This window comes from Seriola aureovittata, chromosome 1 (genome assembly GCF_021018895.1).
Source record: "Seriola aureovittata isolate HTS-2021-v1 ecotype China chromosome 1, ASM2101889v1, whole genome shotgun sequence".
NCBI classification, from domain to species: domain Eukaryota; kingdom Metazoa; phylum Chordata; class Actinopteri; order Carangiformes; family Carangidae; genus Seriola; species Seriola aureovittata.
Genome location: NC_079364.1, coordinates 27,895,859 through 27,916,779, shown reverse-complemented (window position 1 = coordinate 27,916,779; position 20,921 = coordinate 27,895,859). Strand labels below are relative to the sequence as shown.

General features: G+C 40.6%; 1 protein-coding gene across 1 annotated transcript in view; it reads left to right on the top strand.

The window, feature by feature from the left end:
* itfg1 (integrin alpha FG-GAP repeat containing 1) overlaps window positions 1-20,921 on the top strand; it is a 144,640-nt gene that overhangs the window by 83,439 nt on the left and 40,280 nt on the right. Inside the window, exons 11-12 of the mRNA XM_056402763.1 lie at window positions 8,366-8,516; window positions 9,569-9,677. Coding sequence (XP_056258738.1) covers window positions 8,366-8,516; window positions 9,569-9,677 — 260 coding nt within the window. The remainder of the gene's footprint in view (window positions 1-8,365; window positions 8,517-9,568; window positions 9,678-20,921) is intronic.

The window sequence follows — 20,921 nt, the reverse complement described above, 5'->3', positions numbered from 1 at the left end:
TCTTGTGTGTATTTAAGTCTCTGTCTGTCGGTTCATCTGTTGTGTTCCAGCATGAATTACTTATTCAGTTTGACTCCTAGTGCTTCTCTTTGGTTTTTCTCATGGTTCCATGTGTTTCTGTTAGTTTTCCATTTTATGTTCCTGACTTTTTTTGCCTTAGTTTTTGGTTCTTGGGCACTCAGATCGGATTTTTGGAGCTTTGTGAGGACCAAAATGCTGGTGCACCCACATAAACACACTCTCAGACACACCATTTGCTTGCAAACTCCTATACCTAGAATTTATTTAAAACATTGTCTGTAAATAAAGGGACAAGTCACTTTTTCAGTGTAAGAAATTAAAAGCGACACAGCAGCAGGCATCTTCTGCTTTCAACAGATTTTCTCAAAACTGCCTTTCTGCACACGAATGGCAAGTTTACCAACTCACTGGGAATAAACAAAAACCTGAAAATTTTTTCTGCAAAAGATTCCACTACTGCAATCTTTTCAGTGACTGGTGTGGGCCTGCTTTGTGTTGCAAATCTTCTCAAATCGGGCATACAGCTGTGAGACTGCCACTCTTAGCCCATTTTCAGTGTCTACTTTTGATCTATATTTTTTTCTAAATTGAGGTAACTGCAGAAATCTCACACAGGTAGGATGTGTCAAAAGGACGGAATCTGGCCAGCGCTCTGCTGCCTAGCTGTGGGTAGTCCCTTTGTCTTGGTCTTAAACTGCAGCCTCATTGTTGAATCAGAGGTGACATCAATGAGCTGTTCCTCTTCTGCAGTGCTGAAGTCAGCAGCCGGTGTTGCACTGAAAGGGCCTTGGATCCAGTCATATGGTGCAGAATCCTGCTCTGGGAAATACCTCTGAAAATGTTTTTGTAAGGCAGAGATAAGAGTTTTCACACGTGGAATCACTGTGTTCTTGCAGCTTGACATTGATGAATGATTTCAGGCTCTCAATTAAGTCTATATTCCTCTCTTTCACTTGCTGCTCCCACGTCTGCTTTTGTCGTGAATGATGTGGTTTTATCTGCCAGCTGTGGAGAGTGTGTGTTGGTGCCCTGAATCTGCACATTTAGTTCACTGAAGTATACAAGATTCATGACAAAGTTGTTATCGCTAAACTTGTGGGCAAATTCATTACCCTCTTCCTCCAAGAAGATTGTGATCTCACCCCACAATTCAAAAGCCTCAAAACCTTCTCGTGTCATATCCATCGGGAATCACCGTCTGTGCAGATCACCACACAGTCCACAAATTTCAGATCAGCCTCTTTCAAGTAATTGCATCCCAAAATTTCAGACCGCGCTGACTGTCCACACTGCAAGAATGCTGACTGCATATGTGCCAGACAAGTGAGCTAGATGCTGTTTTAACGCCCCAAATGCATGTACTGTTAAATTTTTCATCCTTTTTTTATTTTGTTTTTGGTTTTGTTTTTTTGTTGGAGGATCAAACAGACAGCACAAACAGGACAGGTGCTGCATACCGCACTTCCACCACCAAGCTGAAACTCCCTAACCTAACAAATGCAAATCCATCATCACCTTCAGCAGACAACAGCCCAATACATACCAAGCAGCCCAGTCTGTTATCAGGACAGGCTCATTTACAAACCTGCAACCTGGAGATGAGTGTAGCTACATCTTCCACATTCACAAACACGCTCTCTCAGACTTTCTCCGAACTATAATATATGATACTGATAATAATAATAATATTCCAGCATTCCCTATCTCTACTGAGAATGAAGTAATAATGTACAGTTCTCTACTTTCACAAACTGCTTTGAAAGTAATAGGAAAAATATGTGAGTTAAAGAAAGTGTCTGACCAGGGAGTGGTATATGAAGTATTAATGGGTGTCAAAACCCCCCATGGGTTTGGTCAAATGCCTGTCCATATCCTAAATTACTCAACAACAAAAAAAGCCCCTCACCGGAATGCATCTGAGAATTTGCTTGTTGACCAGTTGAAGGTTCTCCATCTGTTCACTCGCTCCTTGTCCTCCACACTGTATCTCCACATCGGCCTGGCCATCCAAACTCCACAAACATGCAAGTAAACATCCTTTGCTCAGGGCACAGCTGGAGCCACAATCAAAATTGGCTTTAATCAAAATTTCCAGATTGCTACAACTTTTACGAGCTGCCCTGAGGTGACGGCCTGCTCTGCTCATTCAATCCATACCTTACAACATCAGCTTGGTTTTTCATTCATCATTTCATTGATGCCTGTTGTTGGAGTTGTTCGTGGTGGTGTTGTTTTGGGGTAATTGTTATAAAAAATACCGTATTTCTCTGTTTTTCTTTATCATATGCCCAGAGGTTCTTTTTCCTCCATTATTTTTTTAGGCTTTAATAGCTTTAATTAATCAAGTAGTGTAACAAGGTAGTAATTAGCTAAATTAAATAAAAAGTGCAGGGGCACACTAAAGATATTCTGATCAACAGACAGAGGGTTTGGGAAGTGGAGGAGGATAGTGGAGAGTTTTAGAAGAGGGATAGTAGGTAATTTTGTCAAGGAAAGATGAGAGGAGTTTGCTGCTGTGTTTCCATCATCGGAGCTGAAAAGAGAATTATCAAATGCTTCCACACCACGCTCTGTAAAAATAACACTTGAGTCTTGAGTTTTGATTGGCAGGCAAAACAATGAAAATCTACAACAAAGGCTTATCGATGGATGGATGGATGGAGGTGGGGGGGTAGATGAAAGGAAAAGAGAAAGAAAAGGAAAGGATGGACATCAAGAAGGAGGTGGCCAGGTTAGAATAGCCTCTCAGCCTGAGGGAGATGAATGGACAGATGCGAGATGGATAGATGGGGGGAACAGTGAAAGGTGGACAGGTAACGGTGGCCTCTCGAAGCGTTTTAGGTGGGGGGAGAGAAGGGTCATCGGTGTGATCAGCTGCTCAGGCTCCTGCCAGCCAACTGCCCCTCTGGAGGCCAATTAGAGGGGAGGTGGATAGAGCTTGAAACACTGGAGGACTTCCCACAGGCACGCACACACACACACACACACACACACACACACACAGAAATACACACATCAGTGCTGACACCGGGTTCATACAATAATCGAACCCCCCAGGCACACACACACACACATGCACACACACACAGACAGACATTAGTGCAGGCACAGGCTGACAGAGCACTAAAGGCATAGTTTTGGTTTTAGTTCATATTTCATCATTTTCTCTGAGTTTAAGTGATTTTAGTGAGATTATCAATTCTTCTTCATCATCATAATAATAATAATCCGGTATTGGATTATTAGTGCTGCTGCTCCACAGATCACAGATGGCAATGACAGTTGGTTGTTTAGTCTGTCTGTCTGACATTCATGGTGCCCAGAGAATGGATCGTAGTGACTTTGGTGCCATGTCCTCCGGTGCCACCATGTAGTTCACATTTGTGGTTTTGAGTGTGATGTCTCTATAACTGTTGGATGTTTTGACAAAAAGCGGTTTCGCTGTTTATACAGGCGCCTGGCTATTCCTGAAGACAGACTTAAGAAATTGTGAACCTATCCTTAACACCCCTAATAGTTGGCAAATAGTTGCGTTGTGTTATGTTTTGATTGTCCAAATAACATGTTGTTTATGGTAATAATGCTTCGATGTGTGTGTGTGTGTGTGTGTGTGTGTGTGTGTGTGTGTGGGTGTGTGTGTGTGTAGAACTTATCTGTAGGTTTACAGTCATATCTGCTGGAGTCAACAAAAAACCATCAGATGTGAGGAGTTGTCTCCGTATTCTCTAGAGGTGTGTGTGTCTGTGACTGCATGCGTGTGTGTGTGTGTGTGTGTGTGTGTGTGTGGTGTGTGTGTGTGTGTGTGTGTGCGCGTGCGTGTGCGTGTGTGTGAGATCCGCCTCATGACCGTGAGTTCATCTCCACCATCACCAACCCTGCAGTGCTTCTCATGATGTACAAAAATCTCAGAAAGGACACACACACACACCCACACACACATAATGCCTTCTAAAGTTCAGCCTGAAACTTTGAAATGGTTGCATTTCTTTCTGCACATGTGTACAAACACACGTGCGCACACACACAATGTCCCTGAGAAATTGTGACAAATTCCTGGAGATGGAGGCCTGATTATCTCCCGGTGAGCCAATCTGACCATTAGCAGTGTGTGTTGACCGTTAGGTGCTGCAGCGGCCACATTCTATGGGTTGCTGTGCTGTTACGTTTATGCCTAATGAGGAGGGGTGAAGGGTCTAGTGCAGACCCACTATTGATGGATTACAAAGAATGACCTTAAACCATCCTCCAACTAATACAACTAGCTTAAGTGAGTTAAACCAACACAAGCCCCAGCTCATCTCCTTCCATCCTGAAACACCAGCACGTCTACAGAGAAAATTGTGATCTCAACTGATACTGTTTTAATCTGTGTGCCTGAAGCATTATGTGTCCACTTTAGGAATTAATTAAATTCCTGCACTTTCCTGCTGTGTTTTAAATACAGATGTTGTCATTATTGGCAGCTGAATCGAGGCTTCGCCCACTGAATGAGCATTTGTACATTTTAGCTGCCTGTACAATAACCTGATTATTGCAGAGTGCACTTACTCCTCATATTGCAAAAACAGCTGTTGATTCCAGCTAAGTGTCAAGTAAAGTTGATTCTAGCTAAGTGTCAAGTAAAATTTAAGGGAACATTTGAAATGTTGCCACAAAATGCAAAAAAAGAATTTGTTTCCCTCAGTTGGGTGCAGCCAATGAATCAGTTTCTCCCAGGAAACAGAAAAAAACATTCAAGGTTTGATTATTAACTTGCTGTTGCCATTTATTGTGCTGCCTAAATGATAATACTGCAATACCCTGACTAATACCCAGGCTACTGTCACATTACCGGTCCAGTAATGTCACACTTCATGTTCACTATTTGAATTACCATCGCTGTTAATACTGTATTTATAAAAAAAAAAAAAACACCTCCTAGTTATGTGTAAAAGCATGTGTAATATTTTAGAAGTTTTTTTTTTTCTTTGCCCTGTTCATGCCACACTCCTACTGCCATGCATCATGTTATTGATAGAAACCCAGCGCTCATGCACACAGGCTGACGAACTGAAGGTCTTTTGTCCAAACCCTCCCGCACTGACAATATGCACTTAAACAGATGAACTGTGTCTGCTGTTGAATGTTGTTGGTTGTTCTATAAGCCATTAGATACTTCACAAAAAAATTACAGTGATAAAATATAATAACAACAAAGCTAATTAGCGCTCTGTTACTGTTTGTTCACTTAGTCATAATTTTTCCTAAAATCAAGGTGAGAGCGCTGGAGAGGCTTAAAAAGCACATTTCAAGTACCAATCTGACCACTTGGATTGCTTGGTTATGAAAAACAGCATTTATTACCCTGGTATCTGCCTTATACTGTGCTCACTGATGCCATGCTTTATACAGAGCATACTTTGTGTGCGTCTGTGTGTGAGTTTACACTGTATATTGATTTAAGATACTTGTCATTATTGGCATCTCCCAATTTGCTGCTTTCACATGGAATTTTCTTCTGTTTTTGTCTGTGTATAGTTTCTTGGAAGATGAAGTAATAAAATTAGCTCTGTTACAGTGTGGGGTTGGGACATGAAAAAAAAAATCTGGCTCGAAAAAAAAATGTATCTGGCTCTTTGTCTCTATGCTGCTGTGTACCATACCTCAGTTTGAATTCTTCACAATCAAAGTCGACACAGTTTCGAGATGGATGACAGCATCATATTAATGACGGTTATCAATCAATCCACATTTCATCAAACACTTTCTGCACATTTTTATATTTTTCTTTTTGTGCCTAAAGTCCCTCCTTTTCTGTCCCAGTGACAGCTCAGTATTTTGCCAAAAGTATGGCAGATTTTATGTTTTTCCAGCTCTGCCTCACACAGTCTTTCAAGTTTTTAAAGCAGACTAGCTGGCAGATGTCCCATCAGACTCATAGCTTGTGGTGTGCCTTCACCTCCACTCCCAAGGCACTTGCACTGGCATAGTGTGGGGGGAAAAAAGAGTAATTTAAAATCCTGAGACAGGGAGGACTTTCGCGATTATTTTATTTTTAGTCCAGCTCCTGTGTTTTTCTTTCTTTTTTTTTCAGGTCACCACCCCCACAGAGATCTAAGAACAGGTACAGAGAGCTATCTCCAAAGACAGAAAGACACATAGATAAAAAGGGGGATTCAATCTCCTCACAGATTCAAAGGGAGATGGTGACAAAGACTGAGCAAATACAACCGAGGCAGAGACGTAGAGGAAAAAAAGAGTCCAAGTGTGTTTTGGTTTTACATAGTCTCTAGTAAATATTTTGCCACTTGGCTACATCTGCAAAAAGAAGCCAAATACAGGGTGTGGTCACACAAAAATGAACTTAATATTATATGTAGAAAAATGAACATAAGAATCATTTAACTTGTTGGTAGACACAAGTAGATATTTAAGCGTCTCACTACAAATGTGTGCACACAAGATTGTGTGCTCTTGTGCTTTGCTGTGTGTGCAGCAAGGAATACTTTTCTTACATATGTGCAGCAGTGTAAGAGAGCAGTGCCTGTGGATGTTCCACTATCACAGATGCTTCCAGCGGTTCCAGCCCGAAGCAGCTCTCATTCTCTAAAACACTGATGCTCTTATTCTGAAAAGAAAAAAAAAACACCTGAAAACTTGATATGTAGGAGAATTTGAATTAGTGATGATAACGAAGTCTCTGTTAGAACTAGAAGCCAATCCCCAGAGAGTCACTATATACTGTGAACTCACTGATCGCTGTACGGTGAGGAAGACTGGTTCTGTGCTGCTTTTTGCACAAAACCCTGACTGACAAATGTAATCTACATGATTGACAGTTAGACAGTCAACCAACTGCTTATGGACAATCGCGATTGCTTCTAATTTCTAGAGGTAAAGGTCGCAGTCGAGCCTCTAATAATAGTAGTAGTAAAACCACCTCACATCTACTGTATCACTGAGAGGCGACCATTTTGTTGGAGCTTGGTTACATTACATGAGTACATTAGAGGTGAAGTAGGAGTTGTGTTGACACTGAGTATTACCAAGATGATTTTAAAGACAAAGGGCTCTGTCTTACACCCAGTGCAAAATGGCGCCAAGCACAACACAAGTGTCTTTGCTCCTCATTTTGCTGGCGTCCATTTTGTTTGAATAGCAAATTCACTTGCGCCCCTCTGAGTGCCCACTGGTGTGCTGGTCTTAGGGTGTGGTCGGGTGCATTGTTGGAGCACTGCTATCTTGATCAAATGCGCTGTTGACCAGCAAAACCTGGTCTGAAGTCAGTGGTACAGTATTTCATTGTTATTTTAAGGGCGCATTAACAAGAGAGTGTGTGCCTACATAGATGTGTGCACATGCTGAACTGCACACACACACACACACACACACACACACACACACACTGACCAACACAACTCTGACTGCACTGTTTGTTGAGTGTAGGTGCCCCACTGACACTGAAATGGAGCAGAGGAGATCATACAGACAGAATACATCGGTTTCTTAGGCTCCCTTCATGTCGTGGTTGTAAACAAAACTTTAGGCCCTAATTATATTTTTCCCAGGAAATGGGGGAAAACGGGAAAGTCAGAGAAAGAAAAGAGAGAGAGAGAGAGGGCTGCAAGCCATAAACAGCTGTTTCAGCTCTGCACACCTCCCTGCTCTGACACAGATTCATTTCCTCTGCAGAGAAGTGTTCTTGCTTACTACCTGGCAAATCCATAGTTACAATAACAATCTGCCAAGGTGTAAACACACCTGGCTTTTAAAGGGATTGGTGGATGGAACTCTGATTGGTTTATTTCATGTTACCCATCCAAAACACGCCCGTGATTAATGAAGAGACCAAGTACAACCCCTCTAAACCAACCATTTTTTCCACCATTAAACCTGTAAAAGTGGATTTTACACACCCTGAATGCACTTGCTCCATGTGCTTCAGACCATGCACTTAGATCATTAAAATAGAGCCCCGTGTCTCATTTTCTGGTTCAAAGCTGTTTGCTATGAAATATAAGAAATGTCATTTGGTTGTAAAAGTAAAGTAAATTCCACCATTTAAAGTTCAGAGACACTTTACTGTGCCCTGTTTATTATCAGAAATACATATACTTAGACTCATCATTGGGATCTAAAACCAAACCACTACATCAGACTGAACTGAGAAATGTCCTGCTCAACACACTGGCATGTTTATATCAGGTGACATGATTCAGCTGATAAACTGCCAGACTGATCAGCTGATCACATGAACATTTTTCTGCTCTTTACAAGCTAGCATCATGCTCTATTGTGACCAACTAAGATGCTAATAACATGTATTTTCTCTCTCTCTCTCGCTCTCTCTCTCTCTCTCTCTCAGTGGTCAGCAGGCCTTCCTGTTGGAGAACGTGCCCTGTAACAACGCCAGTTGCCACAGTGTAGGAAGGATGTTCCACATTCACTGGGACCAGTCAGATTTGGGAGCCATCCAAAATGCTGTTATGGCAACGTTCTTTGACATCTATGAGGATGTGAGTAATTTTTGCTCAGTTAATGTATGTAGGTGCTTGCTTTGGTCATACATACACCATCCTTTTCTCTTCTTTCTCTTTGTGCCTTTCATATCTGTTTCTCCTCTAAACACCCATCTCCCTCAGTGTCTCCTCTTACTTGTCCAATTAATGCACAGACATCAGCAGTTATACTGGTGTCAGACAGTTAATTATGCAGCTAAAATGACATCTCTTTATTTCTACAATATTATAACTTGATGCCAATTGGAGAATATAAATGTATAAATCTAACAGCACAAACAAGAATATTTGATTTCTCTAATGCAGAAAATTGGATTATGTGTTTTTTCTACACTGACGTAACCAAAAATAATTTAAGGTCATAATTTTTCTACTCATGCTCAGAAGCAATATTCCAGATTTGGACTGAGGACAATGTTGAGTTCAGTTTAGTGCTTGTTTGTAATCAGTAATGCAGTTAAAAGCACACTCATGTCTTTGCCAGCTTGTATTCACAAGAACAGGCACTTATTTATCTTCCGTCTATGCTCTGGTGCTATTGTGTTTTTCATACTCTATATGCATGCTGTTATTATATACTTACAGTCTTTCTTTATGTTTTTCATCTTGGATTTCTATCCAGATATCTATAGTGATAATGGAGGGTTAGGGTTAGAGGTACACACACACAAACACATACATATGTTGTGTTTCATAGGTTCTGCTCACAGATTCTAATGCATATAGTACAGTAGCTCTTTTGCAATCTACTGTATGTGCTTGTCTTATCAGAATTAATTATAACTGCTTTTGTGGCCTGTCTGTTGGATTCTACTCTCTCTCTCTCTCTCTCTTTCTCTTCATCCCTCGCTCTCTCACTCACCCTTGAGACAGAATTTTTAAATGGGAGCGAGAGATGTAGTGAGGACAAGAGAAAAGAGGAAGAATAGAGATGATAAGATAATGCTGGATCAGTCACCCAGTGTGTTACAGGGATAAAAATGTACATCAGAAGACACACACACCATGCTCTCATTGTCCCTTATCTGCATGCCTGTCTTCATTTGCAGGGTATATTAGACATGCTGGTTCTGAGCCAGGCAGCGGGCAAAAATGACTTGATCATCCATGCTTTAAAGAACAATTTTGAAGCTGATGCCTACTTCGTTAAAGTGATGGGTAAGTAACTGATTTGCCCTGTATGCTCTGCTCCTCCCTTCTCTCCACATACATAACCCAGTTTATTGAAGGGGCCACATGTAGGAAGAAAAGGTCTTCTTCTTCTTCCCCAGCTGTCCTCATCGTATTACACACACAACTGGAATTTGAATAATTTATGACTTAGTCTATGTTTTCTACTATAACAGCCCCTGCTACACCAATTAAAATCATCACTGAACATGAGCAGCTCTTTTCCCCAGACCGAGAAAACAGATGGTCATGACCATTATCTGTCATATTAGTGTGATTTTTTTAGTCCGGAGCTACTCAGTTGGGGGTGAAAAGGGGGATCTTCTGTGAGCTTTTTATTCTATTTCAGCTTAAATTAAAATGGCTACTGTCAGCACAAAACTGCTTTTGTAAATGCACCTTCTCCCAAAAGGTCATTTTAAATACTGCCTCAGACTTCTCTCCCAGCTTCTCTGGTAGAAACATGTATATTAATGTTAACAAAGATATTAATGCAGCAAAAATTAGCTATGACTCAAAAATGGTCGTGTTTAACTTGTTGTTCTTTCTCTTTACATGATATCAGATTTCCTTCTTTTTGTGTTAGCTATTTATTATTATTAATAATTATTTATTTATTTATTTTCAAATTATTATTTTTTAGAGCCAATGTCTGGCTGAAAATGTGCGGCTCTTGTTGTGAACTAGTACTGATTCTAAACTGAAATTAAAACCATGATTATTCATTAAGTTATGAACACAATGTAAAACTGTGATTAATAATGATTTACTGTTTTTTTACTAAGCACAAATGTCTAACCATGTCGCCACGATATCCTGGGTTCAAAGCCAGACTGATATATCTGTTGCATGTCTTCCTCCTCCTCCTTTCCCCATCTTATCTCTCACTTTCCATTTTTGATTATCTGATAAAGATGACAGAAACCTATTCCATTCCTTCCTTCCTAACCTTATTCTGTTTATGCAGCTAAGATGATTAAATGTTCACTAATTCTACAGAAACAGCACGTCGTCTGTGCCGTATGTTGTATTTGAGTCACAAATGATGACTGACTAGATGCAACTGTAGCTTCAATATCTGTTCTCAACGCTCAGAAATAGTTTCATATATTTTTGGCACACAGCGTTCTTTTTTTTCTTTTTTTGTTTCTTAGTTAATAGATTTTATTTCTTTTATTTTTATTGTAACTGTTTGAGTAAAAATCACGCCGTGTTCTTTTGAAGTCAAAATGTTGGTACAGCGTTAGTACCTAGTGACATATGAGGAAAGCAAAAATAGTTCCACTCTAGGGTGGGCCTTTGCACAGTTTAATCTGTCACTCTGCTCTGCTCATTAGTAGGAAAAGGATCGTGGTTCATTTCTGTCTCAGCACAGTTGGCGAACGGTTGTTGTTTTGTCTTTTGGGAAGGGAGGGGTAACACTTGCTCCTCTGCTTTCAGAATCACACATACACTAGAAAACACACACATAAATCATCACCATGCCGTTATAAGTACACAGCAGCACAAAATGTCTAATGCACTTACAATATGTATACTTACAATATTGACTGGCAAGTATTACGTATAAATTTGACCTGTTGAATAGACAATGCCTGGGATTGATGCTCTTTATTCATTAAAAATTCAGACATTTTATTGTTGAGAATAAAGACAGTCCAAGTTACATTCAAGCAAATAGTTTTTAGTAGTAGCAAATACTTACAATACCTCTGGTGGACTGAACAGATTCAGTTTCATGGAACAAAAACAAAATCTGACTGTGGTGAAGTCGTACTTGGTGTTTAGCAAAATTAAAAAATTCATTATTAATTAATTCACAATTAAAGGAGCTATACGTAAATTTGGTTTCTTGCCAGGAGAAGGTGGCAGTGATTGTCGCTTGACAAGAGCTTCAACCATCATTGCGTTTACAAGACAAGAGGTGGGGCTGCAGTGATTTGCTAGTGGAAATTTCAATTGAAGAAAAGACGTGATAAAGACAAGAGTTAATCTTGCTTTCAACCTCTGGAGACAGCTGTTGCTGAGTAAAGGAATTAAGTTTGATGCTGTACTAAAAACATTTCTCTAAGACTGGTAAGTTAATAGTGGTTAACGCTAACACAGGCTATGTAGCAAAAGCCAAACTTACAAATAGCTCCTCTAATGTCAAAAAGACAAAGAAGATTGGTGCAGTAAATAGCCTCATCAGTCAGGTAAAGTATATTTAATTGTGTTTGTGTGCATCTTTGTGTGTTACTGTGCACCATAATGGTATAGTGCAATATTTAGGACTAATACACCAGAAGAGTGATTCACAGGGAGGAATTCAAACAGCGAGATACTTTGTGTCTAATGCAGGTGTTTGATGTGATACAGCAGGCAGCTCACCACTCTCTTGGCCACTTGAATGACACACTGCAGCCTTGCATTGAAATAGGAGCTGTGATGGATGATGTTACAGTGCTTTTAATGATGGGACTGGGGTGTTAGATGAGGGTTAGTTGCATCATGGTTTGCGGTGTGCAGGGAGTAGGTCTAAATACACCCATTTCATAGCAGACATTTTGAGTCGTTGAAGCAGGAGGAGGAAAAGCACAGGTGGCTGCGTTCCATTTAGGTGAGCCAGTTCCAGGGCTCTGGTATTGTCCATGCTCAATAATGGAGCCATTGTTAATATTATTTACACCAGTGCTTTTCCTGCTTTGACAAGTCAAAATGTCTGCCATGAAAAGGGCCTCTGGTGTCCCTAATGTCCCAAGTCCTGGCATGCATCTCAGCATTTGTGGGAAATTTGTTTTGAATGCTAGGTTGAGATAAATGCAGGGTCCTGGTGTAGGACCCAGTGGTTTCCAGGTCCCCAGCTAAGATCTGTGTGGAACACATCATGTAATTGTTGTGATCCTATACGGATGTGCATATGTCCATATAGGACTGAAGTATTTAGAGATTTTGCAATTTGCAAAAGTCCCTAATTTTGACTAGGCTATAAAGCATATTGTTACTAATGTCTTTAAAAGCTGTAGGAAGAGAAAGAGTTGTCCTGCTTTTGCTGGTTGTCGTCTCAACTCTTGTGTAGTTAATTCATGCGAATTCCTGAAGTGGACCACACTAAAAATTATTCTGATTATTTTGACAAATACTTACATGATGTGACTGTAGTAATCAAGCGACTTGCCAATTATTTTTATTTTTTATCAAGGAAGTAACACCACTTTGTTTCGCAATGCTGTTTGAAAAGATAAGACTAGGTCAAAACCTAGTATATGGCTGGATCATGTATGCTTAATGTGTAAAATTGAGGACATAATTGAAAATTGTTTTGAAACCACTGCAAACAACTGGCATCATGTCATATTTGCATTCTGCCCACTGTCAGACGGTTTCAGTTCTTTATCTGTTTGCTTCTCTCCTACTCTGTGCTCACATATACAATATTTTAATACAGCTGAATTCCTAATTAAGCTCTTCTCATTTACATGTTTTTTTCTGTTTATGTTTTCCGACAATGGAACAAATTCAGTCACTATTTCATTAGTGATTGAAACACAGTCCATTAAGACTACATGTTAACCTCTGAGCCGGGTCCAAGCTGCTGCTCTGCTGCTGAAATCCTTTTTATAACCACGATGTTGTCTGACCAAATACACATAGGTTAAAGACAAACACTGTGCTGTGCTTTCGATTTACTTGACGGACACTAACAGAGTGATAAGCCTTTTTCTAGATGAATGATCCATCTTATCACTTCAGCTCACACTCAACCCCTAACGAGCTGGTATTTGCTCGTTAGTGTAAATGACTGAAACCTGGCGGTTAGTGACCAGTTTCAGAAAGTTCCAGTTTATATTTAAAACACATCAGATCATTGCTTTAACCTCATCACCTTTTAAGTCTCTGAAGTGGACAACGGTGTAGCTTTTAATAATAAATATTTTGCATGGACTGTAGGAATGAGATAATTTTGTGATTAAGCTCAATTGAAACTCATCTTGTTCAATAGACGACAAGTAGTCCAACAAGAATTGTGAAGGAAGATGTGAATCAAACAGTTTGTAAACACCCAGATTCTTGAGAAGAGGTGTAATCAACCAAAACAAATGAAATTTGCGTGCGTGCGTGCGTGCGTGCGTGCGTGCGTGCGTGCGTGCGTGCGTGCGTGCGTGGCACAGGTGTGCAGGGCTTTAAAGTGTAGACAACATTGGTAGGAAAAATCACAATTCAATATTTTCCTCTAATCAATGTGATCCATATTCCAAACACAGCCCAGCTTGTAGATTGTTTTAGGTGGACTCCAATACACGGGTTGCAACTGAATTTGGTTGGGGTGGGAGTCAGAGGAGCACACTGTAGTCTAGATTCTCTCCAGGCACAGTGGGTTCAATGTCTATGTTTGAGAGAAATTGTTGTAAAATGCCAAAAATATTACATATTATATATCAATAAACACACAATTGTGAAAGGAAGATTCAGTTATCCTGACAGTCGCTTTGTGCGCCGCATGTCTTTCTGTGACCTTGAGTCGTCCCCCTTCCCCCTGCTGTAACATGAATTCGTTTTGTGCCATCTCTCGAAACACCGCTGTTCTTTTTCGTTATCCATGTCTTGTCTCACTGCAGCATGTCAAACAAAATACACACAGGTACACCCACACCAAAACGCCTTGTTTTTTCCTCCCGTCGATGCAAACGCTGTCAGCTCCCCCCACTTCTCCTCTTCATTCGACTTCAGTTATTACATTTTTGGTTGTAAATATTTCATACATGTTCAGTGTAGCACTTTTCTACATCTTGCTGACTACTGACTAGCGAACAAACAGCAAGCAACCAAAATAAAAATGTATCTGTCAAGTGATACACTCTGTTGACATTTCATTTATCTCCCTCGTGAATGTGAGCTCAAATGCAGCTTAATAGCCTCGCACCTCCCGTGACAAACCCCTGAGGGTAAATAGTTTATTTAACATTCTTTTCAGGCATATTTGATGGCATAGCTGATAGCGTTAGACTGTAATAAGTGAGAATGAATGTGCGAATTTCATATTCAGACTTGACACATTATGTTGGCTAGTGATGTGTCTTTGTAGACAGCCTTATCCAGTCCTCTGTTCTCTAATGTGGAATCCCATTTTCTCAAGATGACATCCCTCAGCCCTCCCCTGAGCGTTATCGAACAACTCCCGCTTAAGGATTGACTTTGTGTCGGGCTTGGTGTACGCATGCGCGCGCTCGTGTGTGTGTGTGTGTGTGTGTGTATATGTGTGCAGTTTGTGAGTGAAAGGTAAGATCCCATGATGCACGTGGACTTCCCGGGATAAATCTATCACACACTGGCCTCAGACAGCAGCCTTACCTTTCTGCCTGCCAGAGGCTTGGACTCTTGCTGGGCTCTTCACACTGAGATGACCTGAACCTGTACCAGTCTGACATCTTATCCTCCTGTGAGCCCGACATGCAGCAGTTCGCTCGCTGGCACATTCCATCAAGACCCTTACCTCTGTTGCCATAGGAGCATATATTATTTAGGAGCAAGCTCAAGGTTTTTGAGTGGAGCTGCAGCCAAGTGGAAGACTTGGCAGCTATAATGCCATTCTGTAAAAATAAATATATATCCTTGAAAGCTGAGGGAAAAAAGACATATCAGGCCTGTATGTCATTTTGTTTTGACACTCCTTCAAGAAAAGCTCTTCTCAAAGTGGTTGGTTGAATGTTATTTAGTGTATAGTTGCAGTTCAGTTTCATCCCCTTTCTGTGTTTTCTTGGCAAAAACTATTTCTGCATGGACTGAGGTGTGCTAATCATTGACATTCACTTAATGGTCCCATGTTTTAACACTGTGTCAGTATGGACGGAGATTATTTCTGATACGGAGCTGAAATACTTGTCTGGACAGAGATCGTTTTCATTTTAACACAATATTTTAAAATGAAAACATATTAGTGTGGACGTAGCGCTGTATCTGTATCTGCATCATGTACAGTATATATGTCCATCAAAGTAATGGCCTCCTCAGTAATGGTGTCCAAAAAAAAAAAAAAGTATTGATTAGATTTTTCCCACTGCTTTTCTGGGGGCCCCTTTCTGTCTCAGCCACAAGGTCAGATTTTGCCAGCTCCGTGTCTGAGGTCAGCACACCTCTGTCCGCCCTGACACACCACGGCTCACTCACTCTGCTAGTGTACTGTTAGCTGTTAGCCTGCACGCTGCAGCTTGAACACCAGTGGTGTGAGTGGTAAATGACACCAAGCCTGGTGTCATTTGCATTTGGATTAATAAAGGTAAACGCGGTGGTGATGTTCGTGCGTAATGGCAATACAATCTGGTGTGGCACTTCTCAAATCAGAGACTGCAGATCAACCAACATATGTGTCCTGCTGCCTTCAGATGCTGCAGGAATTTAATGAAATGAAGGAGAAGCCTTTCGTACAGTATCAATGAGGTATGGAAAACAGACACAGTTTACCTGCTTTAACCACATTAAATGTATCATTTTTATTATTTAAAGGCCTCTATTGGGTGTTTTATTAAACTAGTTTTTTTACATTTTATTCCGTTGTTTCTATGCTTTTGCTGAAAAACATTTTTGGGAGCTCTTCTTGATAAAATAAGTGCCAGTAGAGTGATACTCTACTGTGTAGATGCCTACACTTGCCTCTTATAAGCACCGCCTGTGGTGGTGTGAGCAGTAGCCAGCGTCCAGTGGTGCATTGTCAACTGTACAATGAATGTTCACAGCTTGCCGTTTGTGTTTCCTTCCTCCTCATTACCGTCTGTCACTGACAGGCTCATATTAGAGAAGACCCACTGTCTTGCCATTTGGCAACCAGTCAATAGGTTTCCAATGGAAACCAAGACCCCACTGACAACCTGAGCCAGGCCAAGTACAAATTATATGTATTCATTCCGTATCACATTTGGTCTCTGTTGGTTCAATATGTCTGATCCCCATATGGGTTCTTACAGATTCGCTGTCAGCTGTGATCACGTGTAAAGGTAAAATGTGTTTTTTTTTTTTTTATGTGAGACATAGAGTGTGATCTTTGTGTTACTACACACTTTGAATGAGGCAGCTCATTAATCATATGGCCAGTGTTTGTGTTCACTATCCAGCAGGATCTATTCAGGTCGGATTGGATCCGGTCTAATTCAGGTCTGTTCGAACAGGGTTTGAGTTAGAATTGGTTCTCTTGTCTTGGAAACCAGGTTTGGAGAGGTTTTCCACTGGTCCGTTTTGTATTAAGTCCAAAATTTGACAGCCAGTCATTGATTTTGAATCTCAGAGGAACTATTTAAGGATCCACTCTAAGCTGTAAGATACATCGATGCAAAAAGTGGTTGCAGGGTGGCCAGATGGAGCGATGATTGCTGCTGAGGAGAGAAGAGATGGGAGAAATCATAAACTCCAAAATTAGAAAGAAGGATAAAATGATGGGAGATGGGGAGGGGAGGGGGTATCTCTTCATGAGCATCTCGAGTGTGTGTGAGTGTGTGTGCGTGTGTGCTTGCGTGTGTGTGTGTGTTTGTGTGTGTGTGCGTGCGTGCATGCGTGTTGAAAAGAGATGAAGAGAGAGACTGACAGGCAGAACTATATGAGTTGATTAGTTTCCTGCTGACTTATTAGGATGCAGATTAGCTGCATTGAGAAACATCTGGGAGCTTCTCCCAGGCCCACATACTCCCTTCTCCTCTCTCCACTCCTCACCTCTTCTTTCATCTCTTCTCCTCTAATACCAAATCCAGCTTTCTTCTTTTCTCTTTCCCCATCTCTCCTGTCTTGTTCTCCCATCTTTTCTCATTTAGCCTCTTTCATTTCCTCCCCTCTAACCCTCTCAGCCTCGGTTTTTATCTCACTCTCACCTCTTCTCCTGCCCTCACCCTGCCTCTCCTCTTGTTTCTCTTCGACAAACGTCTTGTTTCCTGTCCTCCTGCTTCCTCTCCGCCCCCCTCAGTCTGTCAGTCACGGCTGTCTTGTATTCCCTCTTTTCATTTCATTCAAATGACAACGAGGAGATTTACATGAAGTCTTTCAGTGTGGCTCTGTCGTCCGGAGGAGGATTTGACTGGAGGCTGCATATTCAGATTTGTGTGAATACTTCTTCTCTGCTGCAACACACAAAGAGGGCTGAGTGGGAGTGCCTGCTCCCATGTTTGTCAAAATAGCATCCTGCTCCAGCTTATGTTAACAGTTGAAGTTGTAATGGCTCTGCCTGCAAATGACCACAAGCAAGCCATACAATGCAATATACTGAATATTATAGACATTTTATTCACTATGTACAAGGAGCAGAAATTCATATTTCTTATTTTAGTATAAGAACTTATAATTTCTCCTCTAGAGCATTTGTGATGTGATTTTTTTTTTTTACCCTTTATCATTAAGCTAAAATTGGTCAGTGGTCTTAAGATGGCCTCTTTTCATACCACTATTCTATTCAGTGTAAATAAGGTGGAAACTTTTCCACTTATCTTTCCAGCACCAGCAGGGAGGCTACAGCGATATAGCCCCAGAGAAGCCAGCCTGAATCAATTTTAAGTTTTATCAGGTTAAATTTTATTAGTGTGGACCCCATCCACTGAGAATTGAGGTAGCTGGAAGGCAGACCAATTAGCAAATTATGGGTAGTGGTTTAGAAGATGAAAACAACAGGCAGTGCCTAATTTTGAATAAGACTCGGGCACGATATTTGATTTATGGCTCTGAAGGCTAATCCAATCGCCTGCAAATTAATTCTGCTCTGCGGCCACTGTCAACGCTTCTGACCTAAGCAGAGTTCCACTGTGCTCGGCCAGGCCACAGTAAGCAGAGGGGAAGTTTGTGGGCCGATTTTTAAAGCTAACATTTGCCTTTATGAACCGAGTCAATTATCTTTTACAGCAGTTGGAAATTTTACAATGTTGTCACACCTGCTGGCCTCAGAGGAGGACACGAGAGTACTCAGTATTTTATGTGTATAATAATTTTTTATCATTTAATGATAAAAAATGGGGCGTATTCAGTCTTTTCAGTCTTGGGTAATTCAGATACAGATTATGCTTTGGTTGTTTTTATATAAAATACATTATAATTGATGTTTAATTTTCCTGTGCGAGTTTTTGAAAAGCATGTTTGGATCTTTCGTAACATCCCAGTACAGACACTCGATGTCACACCTTGAATGCCTTCTTTCTTCCACTGCTTTTAGGGCAAAAAAGAGGCTTAGACTTCAGTAGATTGCTGCATCTGATTTCTTGCTGTAATCCTACTGTAATGTTTGGATGGAGCAAACATGTCTTCTCTAGACAGTTAGACTCTGTGAGGATGTTAAACGTTATTCTAATTGATATGGCCAATTAACGTGGTGGTCACATTGCATTTGTAGTGTTCATCTGAAAGTGAAACACAGTGGAATCAACTGCCAGCTGTTCAGGGACAGTGAGCATACAACAACGCTTTAATGATGTTTCCCAAAGTGAACACAGAGCAGGAGAAGCTCCCTCTGGGATCTGAACAGCAGTGTGGTGCCTCGTCTTACTTACACTTCGACCAGACAATAGCCATTAAAGCCATAATGTCTAATAGGGGCAAATAAGGATATGTATTTAGTTTTTAGTCAGGCACTGATGAGGCAGCAAGTTTTATGGGAGACATCTTGTTAAGTGACAGCTCTTTATTGCAGATCCTTTGTAATAAAATCTAAATTTTTTGTGCTACATAGGTCTTTATTTACCAGGCAGAAAAGCAGAAATTCAGCAGACGCTCATAAGAAAAACATACACACCAGTGATACTGTGTAGATTATCCATGTAACACGGATTATTTAGCCCTGAGCAGGTGGTCATTTCTGGAGTTGCTCTTGCTATTTAATAGCAGATGTCAGCTTGCTGTCAGGCACAGTGTGTGTGTCTGTGTGTGTCTGTGTGTGTCTGTGCAGGCATGTGTTGTGCCATTGCACGTCTGTAAGCAGCCCTGCGGTCAGCAAAAGCATCCTGAGGACAATGAGAAGTGATGAGCATCTCAGAGCAAATGCTGATCAGCTGTCATGTTGTTGTGTTTGTGTGTCAGTGTGTTTGCATGTACAGTGTGCGTCTGCTTGGCTGTCATTGACTTGTGCTCATAGCCACTAGCGCTGACACAGCATGTCAACACGGCATGTCTGCTCATTGCATTTTCCTCTGTTTGTGTGTGTGTGTGTGTGTGTGTGTGTGTGTGTGTGTGTGTGTGTGTGTGTGTGTGTGTGTGTGTGTGACGTCAGCTGACCTAACAGCTAAGGACTGTGTTGTGACGTGTGCATGTGGTTACCATGGCTCCCCATAGTTTCTTTTTATAGAGGGCCAATGAGGCTGAAATTACAGGTGAATCTCCAGTTATATAAAAGAGACTATTATATAAACAGAAACAATCATTTTTGAGTGAAAACAAATGCATGCAGAATTGTGTGTTTACAAGTGCAGTTACAGAAATTTATTTCCCATGAAATTACCCCTCTCTGCACTCCGAGGACTATATTACTGTGTTTTTTTCTAGTGGGAGAAAATGTACTCAAAGATCTCAATCTGTTGCAAATGTGCAAAAGTTTCATGGTGCACTTCAGTAAGTGTTTTGTTACAGTGTTTTACAGTATCTGTATATGACACCTTTGATTCTGCAAATTTCAAACTTGAGATTTCAGTATTTGTGCATCAAAAATGTTTGCACAGAAACTTACACAAGCATTAATATTACTTTGGTCTTTAACATGCAGCAGGAGGGGTTCCTACAGTTCCTATGTTGTTTTTAGCAAATAATATGTTCAATACATTGTCTGCAAAGCCAGGTGATGGAAGAACAAATCTAATTCAGGCTTTATTTTTGCTTAATATATATATTTTTTTTGTTTTTTTTTTTTTTACAACATTTCAATCTTTTGCCTCCCATTAGAAAGTCAGATGAAATTATTGCTTTTGCCTGTGAATGAATGGTTAAAATTACACTTAGCAACACATTAATATTTCATGTCGGCACCTCAAACCCAAACAAACAAATCTAATCATCTTCATTTAATACATCATCATCCATCTGAGGAGTCCAGGAAGCACATCCACAGATGAGTTTTAAGAAGTACATTTGAAGGAGACTCAGCCCCAGTTTTCTGCAACTTTTATACAATTCCCCTGACATTTAGGAGCAGTAATAATATAACACACACCACCTATAAGTTCACTCTGTAGTTGTAGACAACTTTGTAATACAGTTATTATATTGTTGTATTGTAATTTTTGTTCTCAACATGTCAAA